Genomic DNA, 22,942 nt, shown 5'->3' on the forward strand with positions numbered 1-22,942 from the left:
AAAATATACTGTGATTAGTATGGTTACATTTAAAATCGAAGTTAGAATTTGTTAGTGTATAACTGATATGAACCTTAAAATCCATATAAAATTAGGAAAATAGGCAAAAAAGCGTTGTAATGAAACACGTTGATGTTACCATGGGTACCATGTTACCCTATCGTTTTGGCAGCGTTGTCATCTAATCAAAATAATTCGAATAGTAGTTTTGTGCAATGTTTGATGAGATTTCAATGAAAAGCCGACATTTTGTCGAAATTGTTTGGCCGTATCATTCTTTTATTTACCAAATCTGCCTCAGAGCTTCTGTAGTAACATAAAAAACATATTTGAGTTTGAACCCTTAAAATTTCCCTGGCGCCAAAAAAATATAGACTTAGGCAATATCGATCTAATTTACCTGTTCAGACTTGGTATGTATGAGGAGCGATGACATAACAACTAGGCCATTTTACATGACTCAATAATATAGCCTGGCCATAAATGTCATACATAAGCCCTATCTACAGTAGAGATGGTATGTAACTTAGATCAATAACTCACGATAAATCAATCAATCAATCAATTTCAGACCAAGAAATGGAAAAATCAAAGCGAAACCACTATATTACCAGTTAGAGGTAATTTCAGCCTGACGCTTACATCAACAACTAAGTTTACTGTTGTTGTTGTTGAAGGAATTGTTCAAGAAACCCTGGTGTAGAAGGTCTATCTTGAAATTCTATTTTGCCGACTATAGTCTGTTAGCCTCCGTTTGCAACGAAGCATCTGACTATCAATTGCTTGACATCTCTTTGAGGGCAAAAAAAATGGCATATTTATTTTATTCCGATTATTCATAACTTGTTTGAGCTTTAAATTAGCACTCAAGCCATTTTCGTCCAAGTAATTGCCGACGTTCCAATTACGTTGAGCGATTCGGAAACAATTTTACTAGCAAAAGCAAAAATACTTACCCTTAAGTTCGGTAGATCTAGCGACACTCGATCGAGAACAGTTTCTCCACAGATGTTTTCAGATATCTTCTATCCATAGCTATTTCTAAACGGTATAGTAGTGTTTTTGTATAGATGTTTGTGACACACTCGGTCATTTCTACTATTAGCGCGCTACCAAGTGACTTCAACCCAGTACACAGTGCAGTGACGTAAACGGTATGAATATGACTGCTATAAATGTGTACAGGTAAAAATAATCGCTATTGTAAATCTACTTTGATAGCAATCGGCCATCGAGGACGAAAGGGTGTGGGAGCGGGCATGCTGCTCTTCGAAACACGCGGCCGTGTAGATTTAAGCCAGGGCATAGACCCATTTCATCTCATTGTGGGAGCCAGCCTTCTGATGAAATGTCCCATGGTGACACCAGACGTAAAACTCGACAGGTATGGGACTATTGTGGGCTGAACATATGCCAGAGAGCTCCTTATCCGATTCTGGAAGAACGACGGAGTTCGTGTTCCGCAACTCAACGGATATGTGTGGCCATTTAAACTCCTTTATATTATTTATTATAAAATTTAATTACATTAATTAGAATTACTATTCTTATTGGCACATTAGCTTGTTACTATTTAATCAACGAAATCACTTGCGATGTTCGCCTCATATAAATCAAACCAGAGTTTCAGAAATTATCAAAAGAATGAATCAATTTCCGAATCCACAAATTATAGCTATAAAAAAAATCATATACGAATAGAGATGTAGCAATAGTATTATATATTTGATCATCAGCAATAAAAGGTCCCGGTTGACCTAATTCAATACGGATCAATATTATTAATAAAGCTGTACCAGATCAGATTCTAAAAATAAAATAAATTGCACCAATATCTTCATGATTACAAGAAAACATTTATCGCATTATATAATTGTGTAAATTTACCATTATTAAGATTAAAAAATACATAGCTTTAATTAACTTGAACTTGAAGCTTTAATTAACAAATTGAAGTAAGTATTCAAAACAAAGGTATGATTAATAATAATACTATATTAATCCTAAAGTTTTTTTTCTCTAACCATATAATTAATTACTTTAGAAAATAAACTATAGCTAAAATAATTAATATAAATATAGCTTCTTATACAGATATTATTACTAAAATATTTTATAATGTTCAAAATAATACTCTTTTTTGGAGGAAAACCTATAAAAGGAGGTAAACTTCTTAAATTTGTAAATAAAATAAATGAATTTATTTTTTTTATAAATAATCATATACCTTTTGTATAGATGCAGTATTTTGACTGTAGCAATATTGCAGTGATATGCGGATTACATTGAGAAGAATAAACAAAACAAATAAACAAAAGCAAATAGAAAAAACAAATAAGGATCTATGTGCCTATCCACATAATGCTGTCCCCAGCTCATGTTTTACCTATGCATAATACTCGCACTTGTATCACTATTCAAGACACGCCGAAATCGACCTATCTACCAGAGCTTACCAGCCCTATCAGATTAGATAGAGAAATACGGTACCTATGGGAAAAATCTGTCTTTTTCTTTTTTCAGCTGCCACATTATCTACGCTTACTTTATCAGTTAAGCTCTCAGATAAAAAATACCGAATAGTTTTGAATTGATATACTCAGCTGTCCGATATGAGTCTACAATAAAATGACAAAATTGTTGCAAAAGCTAAGTTCAACTTGAATTGGAAATATTGTCGCTTTTTTGTGAACTACACTTAAGTTTCGGAGCTTTCCTTCAAATTTAGTCATTTACACAAATATTGATTTCTTTTCTGCCTCTAGGCATCAACTGCACCAAGATTAGGTATTACACCATTAATGATGAAACAAGGATTACAATATAAAAACAGAGAAACGTCTGCCTGTAGTCAGAATACAGCGGATATATTCAACCGTTGCATCACGACATCTTTAGTGCTTCTTGCTGCCGACGATGATGGCATTGCTAACGCGTCGCTCACATCCTTGACAAAATGCACTGGTCAAAGGAGTTGCGCTGTATTTTGTTGGGCTACTCATGGAGAGAGCCATATTCACTTTCAAGCTTTTTCCTAATTTTAGCTTTCCTTTGTCATGTTGATTCTTTCCTTCCAGCTCGCTGTTTGTCTGTTAGGTATGCGTGTTTATATGTGGCGTTCGTAACCCGCCGCGACAAGACCTACACCCGGTACTCCTTCCGAAAGTAAAGCAGAAGGATGTAAAGTCATCGAAGATGCAGACGTGTGCAGTCACAGAGCTGCACACAGGTCTAGCAAGTAAGCGATAGGCAGGCTATAGGGTCGGATGTTTGCTGGACCTAGTCAGCGCGTAGAAGGCTACTGGCTGAAGGAGACATTTTCGTGCAAAACGCGTGTGTGCTTTGGTGTGGTGGCTTTCCTCAACTGACTGGTACACCATAGAGGAAAAAGACATCGGTCGTAAAGCCGTCGTCGTCAGCATTAGTCTCTAGATTGCAGAACGGGCTACCGAGACAAGGATCTCCTAGGCTGAGAGATACATGAGCGCCAGCACAGGCTAGACAAAAAGCCAAACCGCGCTGGTGAAACAGTAAGCCAAGTACTACCCGGGAGTGAAACCCTGCTCGAAGCAGTAGTTATAACGGCGACATCCATTAGGCTGCTGGGTAAAGAACACATGACCGCGTGTAACACCATTAGCGAGAACCTGTACCTATGCCCACCGCCTTCGTCGCCACCGCCTCCATACACTCTACTCCACACTCAGGAAAGGGCGACACAAATAGCTTCGCTTAAGACCAGCTATAGATGACTTCCAAGGGTTTGGCCCTTCGCTGCGACTGCTCCGCGCAGCCTGTGTCGGCTTTCCGTCACAGGTTCTCATGGCCTATCACTGCCCCAAAATAGAAACACATATAGTCCGGTTTCCCTAACCTGACTTCTCCGACTTGCTCGGACACGGACCCTTCCTGACTTCCTAAATACACTTGCAGGCCCGGCTATGATTGCCTTTTCAGCTAGCGATTTACTACTGGTGACCGTTCATGGCAGTGGTAGTGGAACGGCTGCTTATTGCGTGACGATGGTGGCAATACTTGACGAAGAAATAGGAGATGAGATTGCTGGTGATGTTGTTTTTACTTTTTGAAATGTCGGTGGTAGAACCAAGCAGGACACAACTCAGCTCTTGTCTGCAACAAACAACAGGAGTCACTCAGTTAGACAGCCAAGGGAGGAACAGCAGTAGCAGTAACAGGCGACTATGGTAGGCGAAGGCACTGTGGGTCGATACGAGAATACACTCCTAAGCCGCGCGTTCTACCGATGCCAGCGAACCAGGCTAAACGTCGGGCGTGCCCTAAAACTACAGAGGAACACTACAACTACTACAGGCCAGAACAATAGCAAAAACTCAATGAACCACAAGCAGAGATAAACACATCAAATGGAAAGCAACCTATATTGTTAAACTTGTATCGCACCACGCGTGTTTATCGCCAGCAATCAACAAACCCAAGGTTGGCGCATAGTGATGTTTTCCCGGTTCGGTGTTAGCCATTCTTTTATCGGCCTCCTCCACCTTCTAGGCAAAAAGCCAGTTTGGCCAAAAACCAATTCAATAACTCGGCAATCATAACAGTCATCCAATCGTTTCGTAAATTAGCGATAAAACACCAGAATAACAGTCGTTTGTAAATGAGTCATGTGCAAGAGATTTTTATGTTGATACATAGCGACGAAGACTTCTTTAACACTGCATGGCTTGCGTGGGAGGCGCCTCTTGAGAACATTTCTCCGTCTATAAGCACATTGCCTTTAAACGTGACCTGAACCCTTTGCGAACCTGTTTGACCTTTTCACTCGGTCGCGTTCTTAATCTTCGCTAGTAACACCTGCCGAAGGCGCTAAGTGAAACCACCTTGGGTAACAAAAAAGTACAAATATATATTTTAATACCGATTTAAGTTAGAGCAAAAAAGGTGTGGCTTATCCCAACATTAAGAAAATATGCACCAACTGGAGAACAAGATAAGGTCTGAAGCGCATTCACTTCTTCAACAGTTCGCGGATAGGAGTCCTCGAAATTAGGCGACAAGTTTAATGCATGCTAGTGTATTATTTTGCTATATCGGCGTCTGAGTTCGAGTAAACGACAAGAATGTAAGAATATTGTATATCGTTTAAGTGGCTGTACACAGAGAGATGTACGAGTCATTAACATAAAGCAGGTCTAAACGGTACTGAAGGAACTCGTGGCAACAAACCGGACCTTAGCAGATGCATCTAAGCTCGCGTACCTTCTAAAGAACACATTGGTTTCAGTCATCATTTATTCTGGGATAACGTCATTGGCAAAAATACAACTTTTAAAAAAGTTTTCACTAAAACTTCTACTAAATGTACCACAATACAGAAAGGGTCAGCAACATACCGCCACACCGAACTATTATGATATACGCCTCATGAGCTGTCTACATTTCAAATTCCTATCGTATAGCAAGATTACTAACGCACGAAGCAAAGTGTGCCGGGGGTTGATACACACTGTTGAATTGGCACATTCATGTTATCGAGTGTAGGATGTCCTAAAACTATTTATTGAACAGCTCTGATCAATAACCACTACAGGCAAATTACACTGAGCAGATGCAATGGGAACGAGACGATTATTGTGCTCGTTAGCTCGTACTCGGGGACTCAGCGGGTTTCAACACACTGGTCAGTGCCTGTTGGATGTCCGGGTAGAACCAGATAGGCCGTCGTAATGCAAACAACGATGCCACCGTCTGTTCCATTAGAAAAAGCCGTGGCAAAGTGATGGATGTCACTGCAACGGGGTGGAGATATTCCATGTCAAGTACAATGTAATTGTAACTCAACAAAAAACTCAAAGAACTTTAGCCCCATGGTTTGATTTTTGGAAATGGCACAGAATCTCCATATAGTATGCTCCTGTCGGAGATAAAAACTAGTAAGAACGAGATCGTGTACTAAATGACGCATCTTTGAAATCGGGAATCTCTGTAGGATAATGCTCTTTTTACTAGGTAACATTATCGTTGAAAATAAGCAGCAAAAGTGTTGCAAACTGTAGTCATGCTTTACTGCGGTTCTATAGGTGTTTAATACAGACCTCTGGGACAAATGTTCATGTTTCAACAGGAACTAAGCTGATTGTTCGTTTCCTAATGGTTGATATAGCTAACATAGCTAAGACGAATGAGATCCCGACGTATCCTTTAGCAGGCTTGGGCGTCACGGGCCCTGGCAGAGCTGCGTCACTGCCTGAGTACCGATCGACCGACCGCCCCCACCGCCGCCACACGGGCTCTTGAAATGCTTCCGTCCAATGGCTAGCGTTCTATATCCATCCGCACCGGCACGTCAGTGCTACGTCTCGCTATGAGAGGTTGAGTTGCCAATAGTACTCAACTCTGCTTAACCAAGGTAAAAGCAGGTCCGGAAAAGACGCATCATAACTCTGGCGCCCGCCGACGCACCACTCAAGAACCCTACGAGCTGGGTCAGACCTTTCCACTTGCCTCTTTTACTCAGTGGTCAGGAATTGTGGTGGCAGATATAAAAGTCTGTGACGCCATGTGCGGGGTCAGAGTGCTGGCTTGGCAGCGTAAGTGTTTAGCGTTACTTTGATCCGTTTTCGATCGTGAGTCCCATTCAATAAACAGCGTCCTGCAATACCTCTTAAGGTTCCTTGCAGTTCCCACAGCCAATGGATATACGAAAATGATAGTTTCTTAAGTGAAGTTTGTGTGCAGCGGTCATTGGAAGTACCTGTTCAAGTACATAAATAACCAGATTTTCGACTTTTCGTTCATCTGAAATTGCTAGACCCAAAGATGGCTGAAGTTCCAGCTCCCCTAGTTAATATCAACGAGAGCCTTCTTGAATTTGTGAGCTAAGAGAATGTTCATTATGATCTGAAACCAACGAGATACTGGATTTTATTTTACCACGTATCCACCGCGCACCACTTATGGGAGTACAATACGATCGCTCCTTTCCAATGTAATGCAAAATCAAATGTTGATATCTCGTTTTGACAACACTGCTTAGAACATTGTTCGTATGCACCTATATAATCTGAATATATAACCATAATGACGCTATCTTGTCATCAGTCCAAATTACGGATATAATAACGCTGATTTTTTACAGGTAGGCCACTAACTCTCAGGCGCAATCACTTCTTTTTGTGTTCCTGTTTTTCATTGTGATCAAACGAGTTAGCGGGCACTAAAAAGACAAAATGGCCGCTCAAGACCCTGATCCTACTGAATTTCTCTACGTCTCTGCGGAGATGAAGAGAAAGGACGCTACGAAACCGTATGATGGCAAAAAAATGACTTGGGTCCCCGATGAGAAGGAGGGCTTTATTCTTGGCACGATTGACTCGATGGAGGGTGACAAAGCCGTCGTCGACACCCCCGGAGGCAAAAAAACTTTTAAAAAGGACCAGCTTCAGCAAGTCAATCCCCCTAAGTACGAGAAGTGCGAGGACATGTCTAATTTGACATATCTCAACGACGCGTCTGTACTTCACAATCTGAGAGAACGCTACTACGCTAACTTAATCTATGTGAGTATTGAAGGTGCCCTAATATAAAGAACCATAGGGTTAGAGAGAGATCTGGAGAAAGATAACAAAAAAAAGAAACAAATTAAAAAAAAAACAAGGAGGCTAATTTTTAGTTTGAATTTGTCATCCGTGGTTTAAAACTAAGTATATTTGGCGTTCACTAGACGTACTCGGGTCTCTTCTGCGTCGCCATCAACCCATACAAGAGGTTCCCCATCTATACCCCTCGTGTAGTCATGATCTACAAGGGCAAGAGGAGGACTGAAGTGCCACCCCATGTATTCGCTATTTCGGATGGCGCTTACATGCACATGCTCACGGACAATGAAGATCAGTCTATGCTTATTACGTTAGTATATATATACATATATGGAAATTCACAACTTGCCTGAATAATGTCGAACTGTAATTCAATATATATGCATGATAATTGACTAAGTTCCGAACCGATCCACATCTAAACCTTAATGTTTTAGGCTTACCTGTATTTTTGGCTTTTTGCATGCCTTTACATTACTTACATCCTTGTTTGTCTACAGCGGTGAGTCCGGAGCCGGTAAGACCGAAAACACGAAGAAAGTAATCTCGTACTTCGCCAACGTTGGCAAAAGTGATAGGAAGGCAGAAGCTGACAGCAACAAGCCATCGCTTGAAGACCAGATTGTGCAGACTAATCCTGTACTTGAAGCTTTTGGAAATGCTAAGACCGTGCGTAATGACAATTCTTCACGATTTGGAAAGTTTATTCGCATACATTTCGGTCCCTCTGGAAAATTGGCTGGAGCTGATATCGAAACCTACCTGCTTGAGAAAGCTCGTGTCATTTCACAGCAGCCTCTTGAGCGTTCTTACCACATCTTCTACCAGTTGATGTCTGGCAAAATCCCTGGACTGAAAAAGAAACTTCTCCTTTCAAACAACATCCATGATTACTACTACGTGTCCCAGGGTAAAACGGAAATCCCTAATGTCGACGATGGTGAGGAAATGAGCCTGACCGATGAAGCTTTCGATATTCTAGGCTTCACTCCTGAGGAGAAAGAGGGTGTGTACCGCATCACTTCTGCTGTTATGCATTTTGGTACTATGAAATTCAAGCAAAGACCCCGCGAGGAGCAAGCTGAAGTTGACGGCACGGAAGAAGGCGAAAATGTTGCTAAGCTACTTGGACTTGATGCGGTAGAACTGGCCAAAAACTTGACAAAACCCAGGATTAAGGTCGGTACCGAAATGGTGACTAAGGGGCAGAATCAGACTCAAGTTATTTCTGCTATCGGTGCTTTGTCTAAGGCGATGTTCGATCGCACATTTAAATTTCTGGTAAACAAATGTAATGATACCCTTGACACCAAGCAGGCTCGTAAACACTTCATCGGTGTACTTGATATTGCCGGTTTTGAGATTTTCGACTACAACGGCTTCGAGCAGCTCTGCATCAATTTCACCAATGAGAAACTGCAACAGTTCTTCAACCATCACATGTTCGTACTAGAGCAAGAAGAATACAAAAGGGAAGGCATCGACTGGGTATTCATCGACTTTGGCCTTGATCTGCAGGCTTGCATAGAACTGATCGAAAAGCCCATGGGTATTATGTCTATCCTAGAAGAGGAGTCAATGTTTCCTAAGGCTACCGACAAGACCTTTGAAGATAAGCTAAACAGCACCCACCTTGGAAAGTCGGCTCCGTTCCAGAAGCCTAAGCCACCGAAAAGTAAGGAAATTGGTCCTGCGCATTTTGCTATTGCCCACTATGCCGGCACCGTATCCTACTCTATCACTGGCTGGCTTGAGAAGAATAAGGATCCTCTAAACGACTGCGTCGTCGATCAGTTCAAAAAGGGCAATCTGCCGTTGTTGCAAACTATATTTGAAGACCATCCCGGACTTGGCGGCGACACAAAGGCTGAGGGTGGCGGCAAAGGTGGCCGCAAGAAAGGGTCTGGTTTCCAAACCGTGTCTGGACTGTATCGAGTAAGTTGACCGAAGAATTTTAAACGTTCGACCATATCAGAAAAGAAGTGTCTATAAGAGTCGCATTGCGGTGCTATTCGCGTACGATGTTTCAAAATGATGTTAATAGTTGGATCGTTTGTCAGCACCTTTATTATATCATGTTCTCAATTGTGTGAATCAACAGGAACAACTGAATAAGCTGATGCACACCCTACATTCGACGCATCCACACTTCGTACGTTGCATTATCCCCAACGAGTTTAAGCAACCTCGCGTCATTGACGCCCACCTCGTTATGCACCAACTGACTTGCAACGGTGTGCTTGAGGGAATTCGTATTTGTCGTAAAGGCTTTCCCAACAGGATGGTATATCCTGATTTCCGTCAACGGTGAGTCCAACATTATGTCCTAAGAATAGTAATTATATTCGTTTGCACCTCACGACGCATATGTTGGCAAGTTGAAATGAAATGTTTATTTTACAGTTATAAAATCCTTGCTCTCAACGCGACGCCAGCAAACTATGCCGCTGGAGGGAAAGAGTCTAGCTTCATGCGGGTCAATCTCAACAAACACGACTTCCGTTGTCCTCTCACTGAAGTAGGAAATTAACTTGCCGTATGTCACTATCTATTCACAGTTATACAATTCTTGCCGCTGAGGAGGCCAAGAAACACTCCGAGGCGAAGGATTCTTCAATCGCTGTTATCTCTAACATTGGTCTTGACAAGGACGAGTACAGATTCGGCAGCACCAAGGTAGAACGCCGACGCACAAAGGACCTTTACTTTTCTTAAATTTTTTTTCCATGACGTACAATCTTTCCGGAATTTTCCACAATTTACAAACCACTAACATTTTTATTAAAAGGCCTTTAAGAGCGAAATCATTTTTGTTTCGTTTGCAGTCACTCAACCAGAGAGCTCTAGTGTTTTGTGCCTAATGTGATCGGACGTTTTAACACTAATATAACTTCATGAGCTCGGTTATCATTTTAGGTATAGTTCTTGGCCTTACTTTTGTTCCTTTATACTCTATGAAAACTACACAGTAGTTGCAAGCTAGAACTCCTAAATTCATTACAGAAACCTAACATGTATTGTCCTTCGGTTTTTAAATTCGCTAAACATCTGTCTTAGGTCTTAGCCTTTACTCGTATGGCATGCCTTTCAGTATGAATGATATTTCATACACACGCAGTTGATTCACGGTATGCTTGTATCTGGATCGTATGCCGCGTTTGAGTTTTTATAAATATGAAACACACGTTCCTCGTAGGTCTTTTTCCGTGCCGGTGTCCTCGGTCGTCTCGAGGAAATGCGCGACGAACGTTTAGCTAAGATCATGACGATGATTCAATCAGCCTGCCGGTGGTACCTCTGCAAAAAACACTTCCAGAAGCTCAAGGAACAACGGTACGTAGATTTTTTATTCTAATTTTTATAACAATAATATATACATTTTTATACATCAAGTTATAATAAAAAATACTTCATCACAAATATACAACAAGACATCTTGTCATGCGTAAGAATTTAATAATGTGCAAAATTGCACGTAAAAAACTCACTAATATCCAATATATCACATATTTTTTCTTGCAGACTCGCACTGCGCGTCTTACAGAGAAACCTTCGTCAGTTCGCTCAAATGCGCAATTGGGCATGGTGGAAACTTTTTGTCAGGGTTAAGCCTTTGTTAAACATGACTAAGGCTGAGGACGAGCTTAAAGGTAGGCGACGTGGTCAGGCATTAAAAAGGCAATTAATTATAGTCTATAGAAGATGCAGGTATAGGTATTCGAGGAATCACATGGATACATTTTTCAAATCAAATGATTACAATATACTTTTACAGCTTTGGAGGAGAAACTTAGAGCGGAACAAGAAAAATTCTCCAAAGAAGAAAAACTGCGCAAGGAGCTCGAGTCCCAGAACCTTAAGCTTTTGCAAGAAAAAAACGAGCTATTCTTGCAGCTTGAATCGGAGCGCACAGGCGCCGGTGATATAGAACAGCGCCTTAACAAGACGCTAGCTCAAAAAAATGAAGTCGAACGTCAGCTGCGCGAAATGGAGGAACGCTTCCATAAGGAAGAGGATAATGCTAATAAACTAAATCAATCCAAGAGGAAACTTGAAAACGAGATTTCCGCTCATAAGAAGGATATCGAAGATTTGCAGCTTTCTTTGCAAAAGGCCGAGCAGGACAAGCAATCCAAGGACCATCAGATTCGTAATTTAAATGACGAAATAGCACATCAGGAAGAACTTGTTGCCAAGTTGAACAAGGAAAAGAAGGCCTTGCAAGAGCAAGGAGGTAAGACTATGGAAGACCTGCAGGCCCAAGAAGACAAGGTTAATCATCTGAACAAGGTAAAAACGAAACTTGAGCAAACCCTTGATGAGCTGGAGGATTCCCTTGAGCGTGAGAAGAAGATACGTGCTGATCTTGACAAAGCAAAGAGGAAGGTTGAGGCCGACCTCAAGCTTGCTCAAGAAGCGGTCATAGATCTAGAAAAAAACAAGAAAGAGATGGAGCATGCTATTCAGCGTAAAGATAAGGAGCTCGCTGCTTTGGCAACTAAGCTCGAAGAGGAGCAATTTCAGATCAGCAAACTACAGAGGCAGATCAAGGAACTACAGCAGCGTATTGAGGAACTTCAGGAAGAACTTGAGGCCGAGCGTCAGGCCCGTTCCAAAGCCGAGAAGCAGCGTGCCGACCTCGCCCGAGAGCTTGAACAGCTCTCGGAGCGCTTGGAGGAAGCTGGTGGAGCAACATCCGCTCAGATCGAGCTTAACAAGCGCCGTGAGGCTGAACTCGGCAAACTTCGTCGAGATCTCGAGGAAGCCAACAACCAACATGAGCAAATCGTATCCGCCCTTCGTCAGAAGAGTAGCACGACTGTAGCAGAACTTAGCGACTCAATCGACAACCTAAACAAAAGCAAGGCCAAGTAAGTTAATGGTGTAACTATATTTTCCTGGCATACCTACTGCAGTTTACCTATTTAAAAGAAATCTTCCTAAAACGCTCGACAAGGAACTTAGCCAGCATACGATTAAGGTCGATGATAATAGATTCTCGCAATCGACAATGCGAGAACGTACAATAAAAAAAATAGTGGTGTCACAGACGACTTACTGCACTATTGAACGCACCATCTCGTGGTAACTACAGGGCACTTGCCAACAAAAAAGACCAACCTTCCCAGTCATCCTAATTGCACATTTGATCCCGTCCTTATCATATTCTCTTTTCAAGGCTTGAAAAGGATTGCGCCGGATACAAGGCCCAGGCGTTAGATTCTCAGTCCTCTCTGGACCATGCACTGAAGCTTCAGGTACATTACGCCAATTTAATTCTCGCATTATGTTCAGTTTCTGAACTTATGTGAAACGTACGTTTTAGTTAAAAATTTTACATCTTGTTCTGGAGAAGATAACCTTTATATACATATATCTATTGCTGACACTTAAACGGCAGTGTATAACGTCTATCATGTATGATCATTAGGCCAATGCCGAGCGCCAAGTTAAGATGCTAGAAGTACAGCTGCAAGATATCCAGTTCAAGCTTGACGAATCGAATCGAACGGTAAATGATTTTGATGCCGCAAAGAAAAAGTTGGCCCTGGAAAACTCCGAGCTACAGCGTCAGCTCGAGGAAGCCGAAAGTCAAATCAGTCAGCTATCTAAGCAGAAGGCGGCCCTTGCCAGCCAGGCGGAGGAAGCTAAACGCTCGGCTGACGATGAGAATAGGGTATGCATAGGAAAAGCATTATTTTCTTAAATCTGCATGTGTTTAGCTGAGTCGAACGTATTTATGGATGGTCATATGATGCAGGCGAATAGTAATATTCATTGTGTACCTGTTATTTTTAGGAGCGTTGCGCAATTCTCGGAAAGTACCGTAATATCGAGCATGACCTTGACAACATTCGCGAAACTCTGGAGGAGGAGCAGGAAGCCAAAGCTGATCTGCAGCGACAACTGTCCAAAGCCAATGCTGAAGCTCAACTTTGGAGGTCGAAATACGAATCTGAAGGTCTTGCTCGTTTGGAAGAACTGGAGGAATCTAGGAAGAAGCTGCAAATCAAATTACAGAGCGCCGAGGAGCTAATTGAAGGTCTTAACGCGAAATGTTCTGGCCTCGAGAAGACGAAGAATCATCTGCAAGGAGAGATCGACGATATGCAGGCCGAGGTTGATCGCGCTCAGCAGTTAACTGCTCAGCTTGAAAAAAGGCAGAAATCATTCGACAAGGTCATTGCCGAATGGAAGGCAAAGACCGACGATCTCGCCGCCGAGCTGGATGCCTCTCAGAAGGAATGTAGGAACTATTCCACCGAAGTGTTCAAGCTTCGTGCTGTCTACGATGAGTCCCAGGAACACTACGAGGCTGCTAAGCGAGAGAACAAGAACCTCCAAGACGAGCTCAAAGATCTCCTTGACCAGCTTGGTGAGGGTGGTAGATCTGTTCATGAGCTCGAGAAGGCTCGCAAGAGGCTCGAGTTGGAGAAAGACGAGCTCCAACACGCCCTCGAAGAAGCTGAGGCTGCACTCGAGCAAGAAGAAAATAAGGTTGGTTGGTACAAATTTTTTACGTAAAAAGTTTATTTTTATAATATTCAAAGAGTCAACAAAACGTCAGTACTTGAAAACTGCTAATTTTTTAGTTGTCTTTCTATGGTGCCTTCCCAGGTGCTTCGCGCTCAATTGGAGCTTAGTCAGGTACGTCAGGAGATCGAGCGCCGCATTCAAGAGAAGGAGGAGGAGTTCGAAAATACTCGCAAGAACCACCAACGCGCCCTTGATTCTATGCAGGCTTCCCTTGAGGCTGAGGCCAAGGGTCGCGCTGAGGCTCTCCGGTTGAAGAAAAAACTCGAATCCGATATAAACGAGCTTGAGATCGCTCTTGACGGAGCCAACAAAGCCAATGCTGAGGCTCAAAAGACCATCAAGAGGTACCAGCAGACGATTAAGGACATGCAGATACAAATTGAAGATGAGCAGAAGGCCCGTGACGAGGCTCGTGACCAGTATGCCAATGCTGAACGTCGCGCCAACCAGCTTCATGGCTCCATTGAAGAGACTAAGCAGCTTCTGGAACAGTCTGAACGAGGGCGCCGATCTACAGAAGGCGATTTGATTGAGCTTCGTGAGCAACACGCTGAACTGGCTGCCAACAACGCTTCGCTTGGCATGGTCAAGAGGAAGCTTGAAGACGAGATGGCCGCTCTTCAGGCCGATCTTGACGAGGTGATTAATGAGTGCAAGGCGTCAGAGGAAAAGGCCAAGAAAGCCATGGTTGATGCTGCTCGTCTAGCCGATGAGCTCCGCGCCGAACAGGAGCACGCTTCTTCTCAGGAGAAGATACGCAAGGCTCTCGAAATTCAAATGAAGGATCTCCAGATCCGTCTAGATGAGGCTGAGGCTGCTGCTCTTAAGGGAGGCAGGAAGCTCATTGAAAAGCTCGAGCACAAGTGCCGCCAGCTGGAGTCTGAGTTGGAAACTGAGCAACGCCGCCATGGCGATGCTGCCAAGAATGCCAGGAAGGGAGAACGCAGAATTAAGGAGCTGCAGTTCCAGGCCGAAGAAGACCGCAAAAACCACGAACGTATGCAGGAGCTCGTCGATAAGCTGCAGCAGAAGATCAGCACTTATAAGCGGCAGATCGAGGAGGCTGAGGAGATCGCTGCTATGAATCTGGCCAAGTATCGCAAAGCCCAGCAGGAACTTGAAGACGCTGATGAACGTGCCAATCTCGCCGAGCAGACCGTTGCCAAGCTCCGGGCCAAAAATCGTTCCTCAGTCAGCATGGCACGCGAGTAAATGAATCCAAACCGATGCTGCTTAATTGTCGCAACATAATATTAGCTGTAGAAAAGGCATGAGCGTAATTCGGGTCTGGCAAAGGGTGGCAATCACCCTATTTTATTTCGATAATATCGAACGCTGACGACAATTAGCCAGGCCCGGTGTCACAATATTGCCCTTATCAGCGTTTGCAGAACGAAGCGAGCGATTGACATTTTAAAAGAAAAAGAATGTGACCCAATAAATATCATTCACCGCTATCACTTGTTGAACAGAACCTTCTGTGAACTTCTTTGCAAAGCTAATAAGTAAAAAGTATAATAGGAAGTTTAAAGTTTCGTAAGATAAATGAAAACTCGTTAGCCGAAAAGTCACAAAAACGATTTTTTGAGGTTGCGAACAACATGATAAAGAAAGAGCCGAAATTCTGTATAGAATAAACTTGAAACATTTTCTAAATAAGAACGTTTCACTTGCAAGCAACCTAATAGGTATAACAGTTAACAACTAAATTAATATAAAATTAAGCTATTGATTCGTTGATTCGGGATAGGAGATTAATTCCTAGTTGCGGATACTTAAATGGTAGAAATTCAATTAAGGATAGACGTAAAATCCGTGTAAGATGTTTAAAAAAGTATTGATTTAATTAGAAAATGCATACTAAGTCTCTGTATCATTTTATTGAGAATTATCTCTCTGTAATATGATAAAGTAACGGACAAAAAGAGTATCAAATATTTAAATAAATAACTGTTTTCGCACTGCATATATATGGGTCAATTTTGCATATAAAGATACAGCATTTTCTAAGAGAAGAAGGACTTGTCGTTATAAATTTAGCCTGCGAACTTCATAAAAAAAAGTACAGTAGTACGTTAGGCTGGAATATTTGTTTATTGAGTTCAAGTGCCGAAGTTTTGCAAAAGCACTTATAAATTACATTATTATGGGAGAAGGGAATTAGGTAACCTCTTATACGTTCAAAAGTTTGCCTTTTCTAAGGCTCAACAAAGCAACTATGTCCTGTTGTATCACTATTTCAAGAAAAAAACAGGGATTAGAACAAAAGTAGCAATAGAAGAAGGAAAATTACACCTGTTGAGGTGACTTTTGTTAATTTCAACGTAACGTAGCTTGAAAATTGCAACAATATTACCCTTTCAAACTCTACAGAAATACCTGTCAAGGTCATTCACATTAAAAATCATAAATACGGCTACGAAGAATGGTCCGTCGAAGCACGTGACCTTCACCTTGATTCGAGTAGGTCACGTGTCTTGGGTGATGACTTGACAGTTATTGTACCATACATTCAGAGAATGCTAAAGAAATATGGCCAGTGGATTTGAGTGTGTAGGCGGGCGGTCTTGCCTGAAGGATAGGCCTGTTAGAGTCTGGAAAAGAAAACATTAGACGGTTGTGAGCATAAAACCTAGACCTGTTGCAGCGGAAGCTCGTCGCTCTAGGTAGCCCACTAAATGCAGTCATAGATCATGTTAGGTCCACCCACGATACGCATATATTGCACACAGATTTATCAACGCCTTGAGGCTTTCATCTAGCCAACCGATTCTAGCCTATTTGACAGCTAACAAGTCACGCACAAACAAGACGACGACGGAGGTGCTGATGTTTATGAGGACTCTGAGAAACATGTAGTGGGGGTGGATATAATCGTGGGAAGAAATGTGATCGATGCATCGTTTTAATGGCTCCTTTTGATTCGTTCTCTAATGAATAACTATATAAAATATATAAAAAAAAGGAAAAAAAAACTATATATATATAAACGCAACTGTACTCTTTATGTATATATATATATATATATATATATAAACAGTACAGCTGCTTTAAATTTGTATATTTGGATCCGAGAAGATCACATGTGGCACAGGACCACACCGAAATCTGTCGCTTGGATCGGATAAATCCTCAACTTTAGCTGTGTCGATTTGAAAAAATCTGCATTGAAGCTTGGGAGTCGATCCCAGGGTGCCTTTTTTGTCAGCGAAATGTTATAACTATTATGTTGTTACATCATGGCATAAATGTCAAAATTTTTCTAGGCTCTCTGCCGCAATTCACCGTCTTCTTTGGGTCAACTGTTTGTCGTAGATGGCATAACTAGAACAAAAATTAATTAAATTAGCAATGTTTTTAAATGTTGACAAAATATGTTTGCTGTAGCATATAAAAATAGGTAAAAGACAAATCTCGAAGCTACAGAAAACGGCTATAACCACTGTTTCTTTGCCGCAAATGCTTCTAACATCATAATGCTTGACCTTTTTATTTTTTCTCCATTTGTTTTAGTCCTATAGTACATTTTACGTACCGGTAAGGTGACACTGCTATAAAATGTTATCCAAGCATTGTAATGTCTCCATATTCTTCGTGATCGTAAATTTCCTAAACCAGCTTGTTAGGCTACTATATGAATTCAAAACACACACACTTGTGTGCTTTGAAAACCTGCTGTGCCTGTTTGTGACTCGCTTTGGCTGCTCACGCATTCCTGTCCATTCAGAAAAATATCTAAGAACTGTTTAAATGTATAAGGCGTGTGTCTGTAAAGAGGTTCGACACGTTTGCAAAGGGACCTATTCGATAAACACAGCGAGTTCCTGCCTTCTTCCCCATTCTTCAGCTATGGCGCCAGCCACCACCGCACAACAACAACGAGAAGATAACCAGCGAAGAAAGATTGTCGTTCTTGCATCGCCTTGTCTCTGCCATGAGTCGCTGTTGCTGAGCGAGGGCTCCACTGAAATAATATGCACGAACGACCAGCTGTAGCTGGCGTGGTCATCGTTGGCTGGGGAAGCCAGCTGCAGAGTGAAGACCAGCTTCGACGACCGGCCAGTAATAGGAGCCACTGTGGTAGCACCGATAACAGCAATAGATCATGCACTATCTGTCGTTGTTAGTAAATAGCTGGGCAGTATTAGGCTTAAGACTCTTTCTTGTGCTAATATGCTCTCCAGCTTGTAGGTTCAAAAGATAGGGCCCGAGAGCCCCGTCCGCGTTCGGCTCACCAGAAGCCAATTCAATCACCAGCAGTGACTCGTACCTCCTTAATCAAGGGACTGGCTACTGTCCGTGGTTAGCCAGAGAAATCGAGAAACACAAATCGCGCGAGCCATTATACTCCATAGGCAAAATATTCCCGCAAAGAACGACAGACAAACAGACAGAAAGGAAGAGCGGCACTGGAATATTAAGCAGCTTTTAAAAACTTCCAAGAGAGCCGTTATGAATGGGTTGCTAGGAAGTTAGCTAGATAAGACTTATACCGTTGTCTACTACCGGCGTCTGAAAGAAAAAATGGCACTAGAACAGCGCCGGTACTCGATGTTTTTCGCTCGTCGCAGGATGTCTATAAGCAAACTACGCGACTGACTAGGCCTAGAGACAGTACAATAGTCAGTGGGCCCATCGAATGTGGCCAGAAAGACCAGGGAGAAGGCATAGAAAACACCTTAGCTTCAATAATAGACACACGAATTGTTCTTTACCGACTCAACGCCAGCCAGTGCATGCACAATGCACCAACTGTGCTGGTCTGGGGACAGAGGCATTACGCCGTAGTTGCATTGATTCTTTTGAAGATGTACTCCAAAGCGACTTTCATAAGCAAGAAACGAACAAATGCCTAGATGTACGTAGCCTAGATGTTTCGCAGTCGGGCGAGTTGGCGAGACTTTTGTATTTTGCCTGTCATTTGTTTAGTTCGATTATCGAAAAAGTAAGGATCTTCTTAATTTGTTACTAGAATGTAGCGCGATAGGAGAATTTGGCCTATTGTATCGAGGGCCATTCTTGTGGTCATAACATACTGAGTATTAAACACTACCAGAACTAACGCGCCGCCATAATGACCTATTTAAATATGACTGATGAGATTATCTCGGAGCAAATGACATTGGTCTGGTTGGGTTATTGTGCGAAACATGATAATCATAATAAGAATAGGAAGGGAAGGAATAATAAGAATAAGAAGGGTCAGCGATTATAAAACTGACTAGCTTTTCTGTAGGGTAATACTGTGATTTCTGCTACGATGCGTTTGCAGTAAATAGTCGATACCGCAAATATCGGTATTTAGTCAAGAACTAAACCTCTATAGACGAAGCTCTATGAGAGACTAAATAGCACTTTTGATATTGTATAATCTGTCTCCCTATCGCAGTATAGACGGACTGTTTGAAAGTAGTAGACCTGCTATACCCACTCACTAATGTATAACTAAAAGGATTGAGTAATATGGGTCGCAGATCAACTTGAACATTACGATTTGTCTTCAAATTAGATTCTTATTTGTTTATTTCTTGAACATATATCTGGGAACAAATCGGTAAGTAACCAATAGAAGGAATATCTCAAAGTCGCTTGCAGGAGGAAGGCCAAGACGACTAAATGTGATAAAAGTATGATTTTTGCTGTTTCAAGCAGCCGAAAGGGTAACCTAGTCGGTGAACCTGGGTTAGTGCCCACATAGTCTCGTGTTGAGCATAAGCGGGTTGGTTGAACAAGCACATTAGGCTTGAATATAGTCGATGTAATAGACAGCCTTGAAGCAGCACCATATGTTTGTGGACAAACGCAGCAAAGACGGGACATAGGGACCGAGAATATTCAGATACAGTCGCTACTTCAGGTGGGTCTTGAAGCGGCCGCGATGGGCCAGTTGAATCGGCTGCGTAATCCCTTAACAGCCGACCTTTTGTCAGACATGTAGCGCACAATGCATTCTATTGACATGGCTAAGCGAGACCCGCGTGGTGGCACGATGCATATTAGTCGGGAAATTCGCCACAAGCTCAGTCCAAAAGAAATGCGAGCAGCCTCGAAAAAGCCTCAATGGCATTGAATATCAAATGCCAACCCAATGTTTCAAGAAACCTCAACGTGTCTGTATTCAGTCCCGCCATTCCATAAATCGTGATTATTTTTAACTACAGAGAAAATACTTAAGAGTTGCGAAATATTAAACTTGTTCGATACTCACTTCTCAAGTTATAGGGTTATGCTTAAAGCATGATTCCTGTTACGCAGGTACTGCTGGTTAAATAAAAGCTCCCATTTATCTAATAAGCAACATAGTATAACAATCTTCATTTTTTTCATATATATATATATTTCCCTTTTGAATAAATACGAAGTATGCCACGTCAGAGGAACTTATAGTGAATTACAGCCAACTTACGGCGTTTGCCTACGTCTGTTTCGTTGATATGTACATTTTATTTGATTTTTATAGAAGTACACGGTTAATCATATCTATAATAGCTATAATTTTTTAACTTTATGTGCTGTCTAATAGAATTTAAACACAGTTTCTCATGCAATTATGTTAAGCGCAATTATTTATGCAATACGCAGAAGTATACTTCTGTACATTTGATGATATATTAGCATGGACACTGCTGGCATACCTTTAATCATTAAGGCCATGACTGAAGGCAAAAGAAAAACTTAGTACACATTTCCATTACTTTATCAGAATTAAGTTACGCTATACCATAGACAGTTTTAAAACTACAATTATTTATGTTATATATATATATATAAGCTAGTTCCTAATAGAGGAAGTATCAAAACAGGGAAAGAAACAATAATATACAGACGATTTTCCAACTTGTTTAAAGGGACTTCTCGTACCGTGGTAGGTACATTTGATAGGGTACGCAACAAACATATCTGTAAGATAAAGTACTGTGCAGTCCAAATAAAAACGCCAATATATTTTGTGTGTAATTTATTTTATTACGTTTTCTAGTATAGATTCGTTAATATATGTCTAACCACTAGTTATGTTAGTAGATTTTTCAGCTTGAATTAAAAATGATTCTAACCAACTTCTTGCTAATCATTAATACTTGATTGTGGACTGCTCACACCCATATACTTGACTTATTAAAAAATATCAAGGCGATCCCCCTGAAGGCAACGATAAGCCATCTGAAAACGCCAAATCACACTCGCAGCTTCATTCATGAAAATGATTGGTATTATATAATAATAAAAAGATCATCAACTGACAGTTAACTCAAATACGAAGATCAGATATATATGCATATATATATATATGGAAAGCACTAGCGTGGGGCTCTCTTCGAGCTTTCGTCTGATTCGTGGCAAGCTATGTCAGGTGATTACTGCAGGTTTCTCTATGCGCGATTTACCTACAGAGCGCTTATTTCATTGCTCGCATTGTCATTTCCCTCACCGCTGCTCGAGCCCTACCTAATGCCACCTAGAACACAACCCTACACTGGAAATACATAAATATTGGTAATATATTTATAATTAATAGATTTAAATAAATCGAAGAGATACATTTTTCTTGAATTTTTTTCCCCCCAGAAAGACGCTGTCGGTTACCTTTGATACGTTCGGAACCGATCCTTGCTGGTGCCAGCTGACCATTGATTGCACAATGTCATTTTCATTGAAGATGGTCAACGGCGCGAGACAACCGGAAAGCTACAGCCCCAAAGAGTCGTCTCTGTTTTAGGCTATAGTATAACTAAATGCCGACGAAAGTTCTTGGACTAGGCTCAACCGGCCGCTCTGCCGCTATCAGATGCAGGGATGGTATTCAGATTAGCAATAGGCAAGACGCCGTCAAGCGCTTCTCAATTAGTTTGACAAGCCCCATAAATGTAGACACCGACCATTCAAGAACCCGTTATCGGAACCCTCTCTACTTTGTTGAAGGAATCACACAGCAGGTATAAAAGGACATTAGAGCTGGGAACGATCTCAGAGTGCTTGGCTTTACAGCGTAAGTGCAGTGCTTTCCTCCTAGTTCAAATCCTATCCTAAAACCCAAGCTCTGTGACGTCAACTGACACCGAGGATACATCAGGATGTCGCCAGAGCTTGGGTATCCAACGGGGCTTTTGCCCCTAGAATGAACCCATGGATACCTTGCTTACTATGTGTGCATCAGACCCTAAGCTCAACGGATCTGTTTAGCTTAACAGAATTGTTGATTCTATAACAGGCGTTCTTCAACATGGATTTGCTGTTACCAAAGTGCTGTTGGACTATCGAGATTAAAAAATAATAATGCTCTATTGAGCAATATTTGCTTAGGTGGCTAGTGAATAATATAGCTTTGCTTACACGAATCTTCTTTGGATATTCCGTAATCGATTTGAATTTCGTCTTATGAAGATTTCGATTACTAATAGAACATGTTCATAGTTAAAGCAGCAGTGCACGCATATCTCAGCGGATACAGTTTAGATATGCCTCACGCATTTTTCAACATAATTTTATACTGGCGTTAATTTTTGCTTTTCGTTCACCTAATGAATGGAAGAGTGATCGATAGTCCAAGACATACCAATCCATTGAATAGCTAAAACGTATTTCCAACAGCTTATAGATGCAGAATCCTCTACGAATGCTATTTCCTCGATGTTGTTTGCAGGTGGGCCAACGGACTCTCAGACGTTTCATCTTTTCTGGTATAGAAAAGAACCCCAGAACTAGTGGTCAAAATGGCAGCGCAAGACCCTGATCCGAGTGAGTTCTTGTACGTCTCCGCAGAAATGAAGCGGAAGGATGCTACGAAGCCGTACGATGGCAAGAAGATGACTTGGGTACCCGATGAAAAA

General features: G+C 41.6%; 1 protein-coding gene and 2 long non-coding RNA genes across 3 annotated transcripts in view; 1 reads left to right on the forward strand and 2 right to left on the reverse strand.

The window, feature by feature from the left end:
- The window catches only part of LOC111272449 (uncharacterized), a 33,774-nt gene extending 32,627 nt beyond the window's left edge, over positions 1-1,147 (reverse strand). Inside the window, exon 1 of the long non-coding RNA XR_015315733.1 lies at positions 957-1,147. This is a non-coding gene — a long non-coding RNA (uncharacterized LOC111272449). The remainder of the gene's footprint in view (positions 1-956) is intronic.
- A 5,984-nt stretch (positions 1,148-7,131) lies between these two features.
- Positions 7,132-15,588, forward strand: LOC111272448 (myosin heavy chain, muscle). Its single transcript, XM_022853904.2, has 12 exons — positions 7,132-7,538; positions 7,703-7,887; positions 8,078-9,512; positions 9,679-9,884; positions 10,136-10,253; positions 10,774-10,910; positions 11,100-11,227; positions 11,353-12,448; positions 12,757-12,835; positions 13,009-13,254; positions 13,377-14,075; positions 14,196-15,588. Exons 1-12 carry the CDS (start codon positions 7,209-7,211, stop codon positions 15,324-15,326), a joined length of 5,790 nt encoding a protein of 1,929 aa, XP_022709639.2. The 5' UTR covers positions 7,132-7,208; the 3' UTR covers positions 15,327-15,588.
- A 601-nt stretch (positions 15,589-16,189) lies between these two features.
- LOC147751863 (uncharacterized) lies at positions 16,190-18,119 on the reverse strand. The gene is made up of 2 exons (XR_015315736.1): positions 17,650-18,119; positions 16,190-16,708 (listed from the first exon to the last, which is right to left on the reverse strand). It is a non-coding gene; the product is annotated as an uncharacterized LOC147751863 (long non-coding RNA).
- Between the last annotated feature and the right edge of the window lie 4,823 nt (positions 18,120-22,942).

This window comes from Varroa jacobsoni, unplaced genomic scaffold (assembly GCF_002532875.2).
Source record: "Varroa jacobsoni isolate VJ856 unplaced genomic scaffold, vjacob_1.0 contig02289, whole genome shotgun sequence".
In the NCBI taxonomy this organism is placed as follows: domain Eukaryota; kingdom Metazoa; phylum Arthropoda; class Arachnida; order Mesostigmata; family Varroidae; genus Varroa; species Varroa jacobsoni.

What these genes read in the sequence shown, in the direction of transcription:
- LOC111272448 (XM_022853904.2), top strand. Translation starts at nt 7,209, where the DNA reads ATGGCCGCTCAAGACCCTGATCCTACTGAATTTCTCTACGTCTCTGCG. An exon ending in ACTACGCTAACTTAATCTAT is followed by an intron (nt 7,539 to 7,702) that starts GTGAGTATTGAA and finishes GGCGTTCACTAG; the next exon opens with ACGTACTCGGGTCTCTTCTG. An exon ending in TATCCTGATTTCCGTCAACG is followed by an intron (nt 9,885 to 10,135) that starts GTGAGTCCAACA and finishes ATCTATTCACAG; the next exon opens with TTATACAATTCTTGCCGCTG.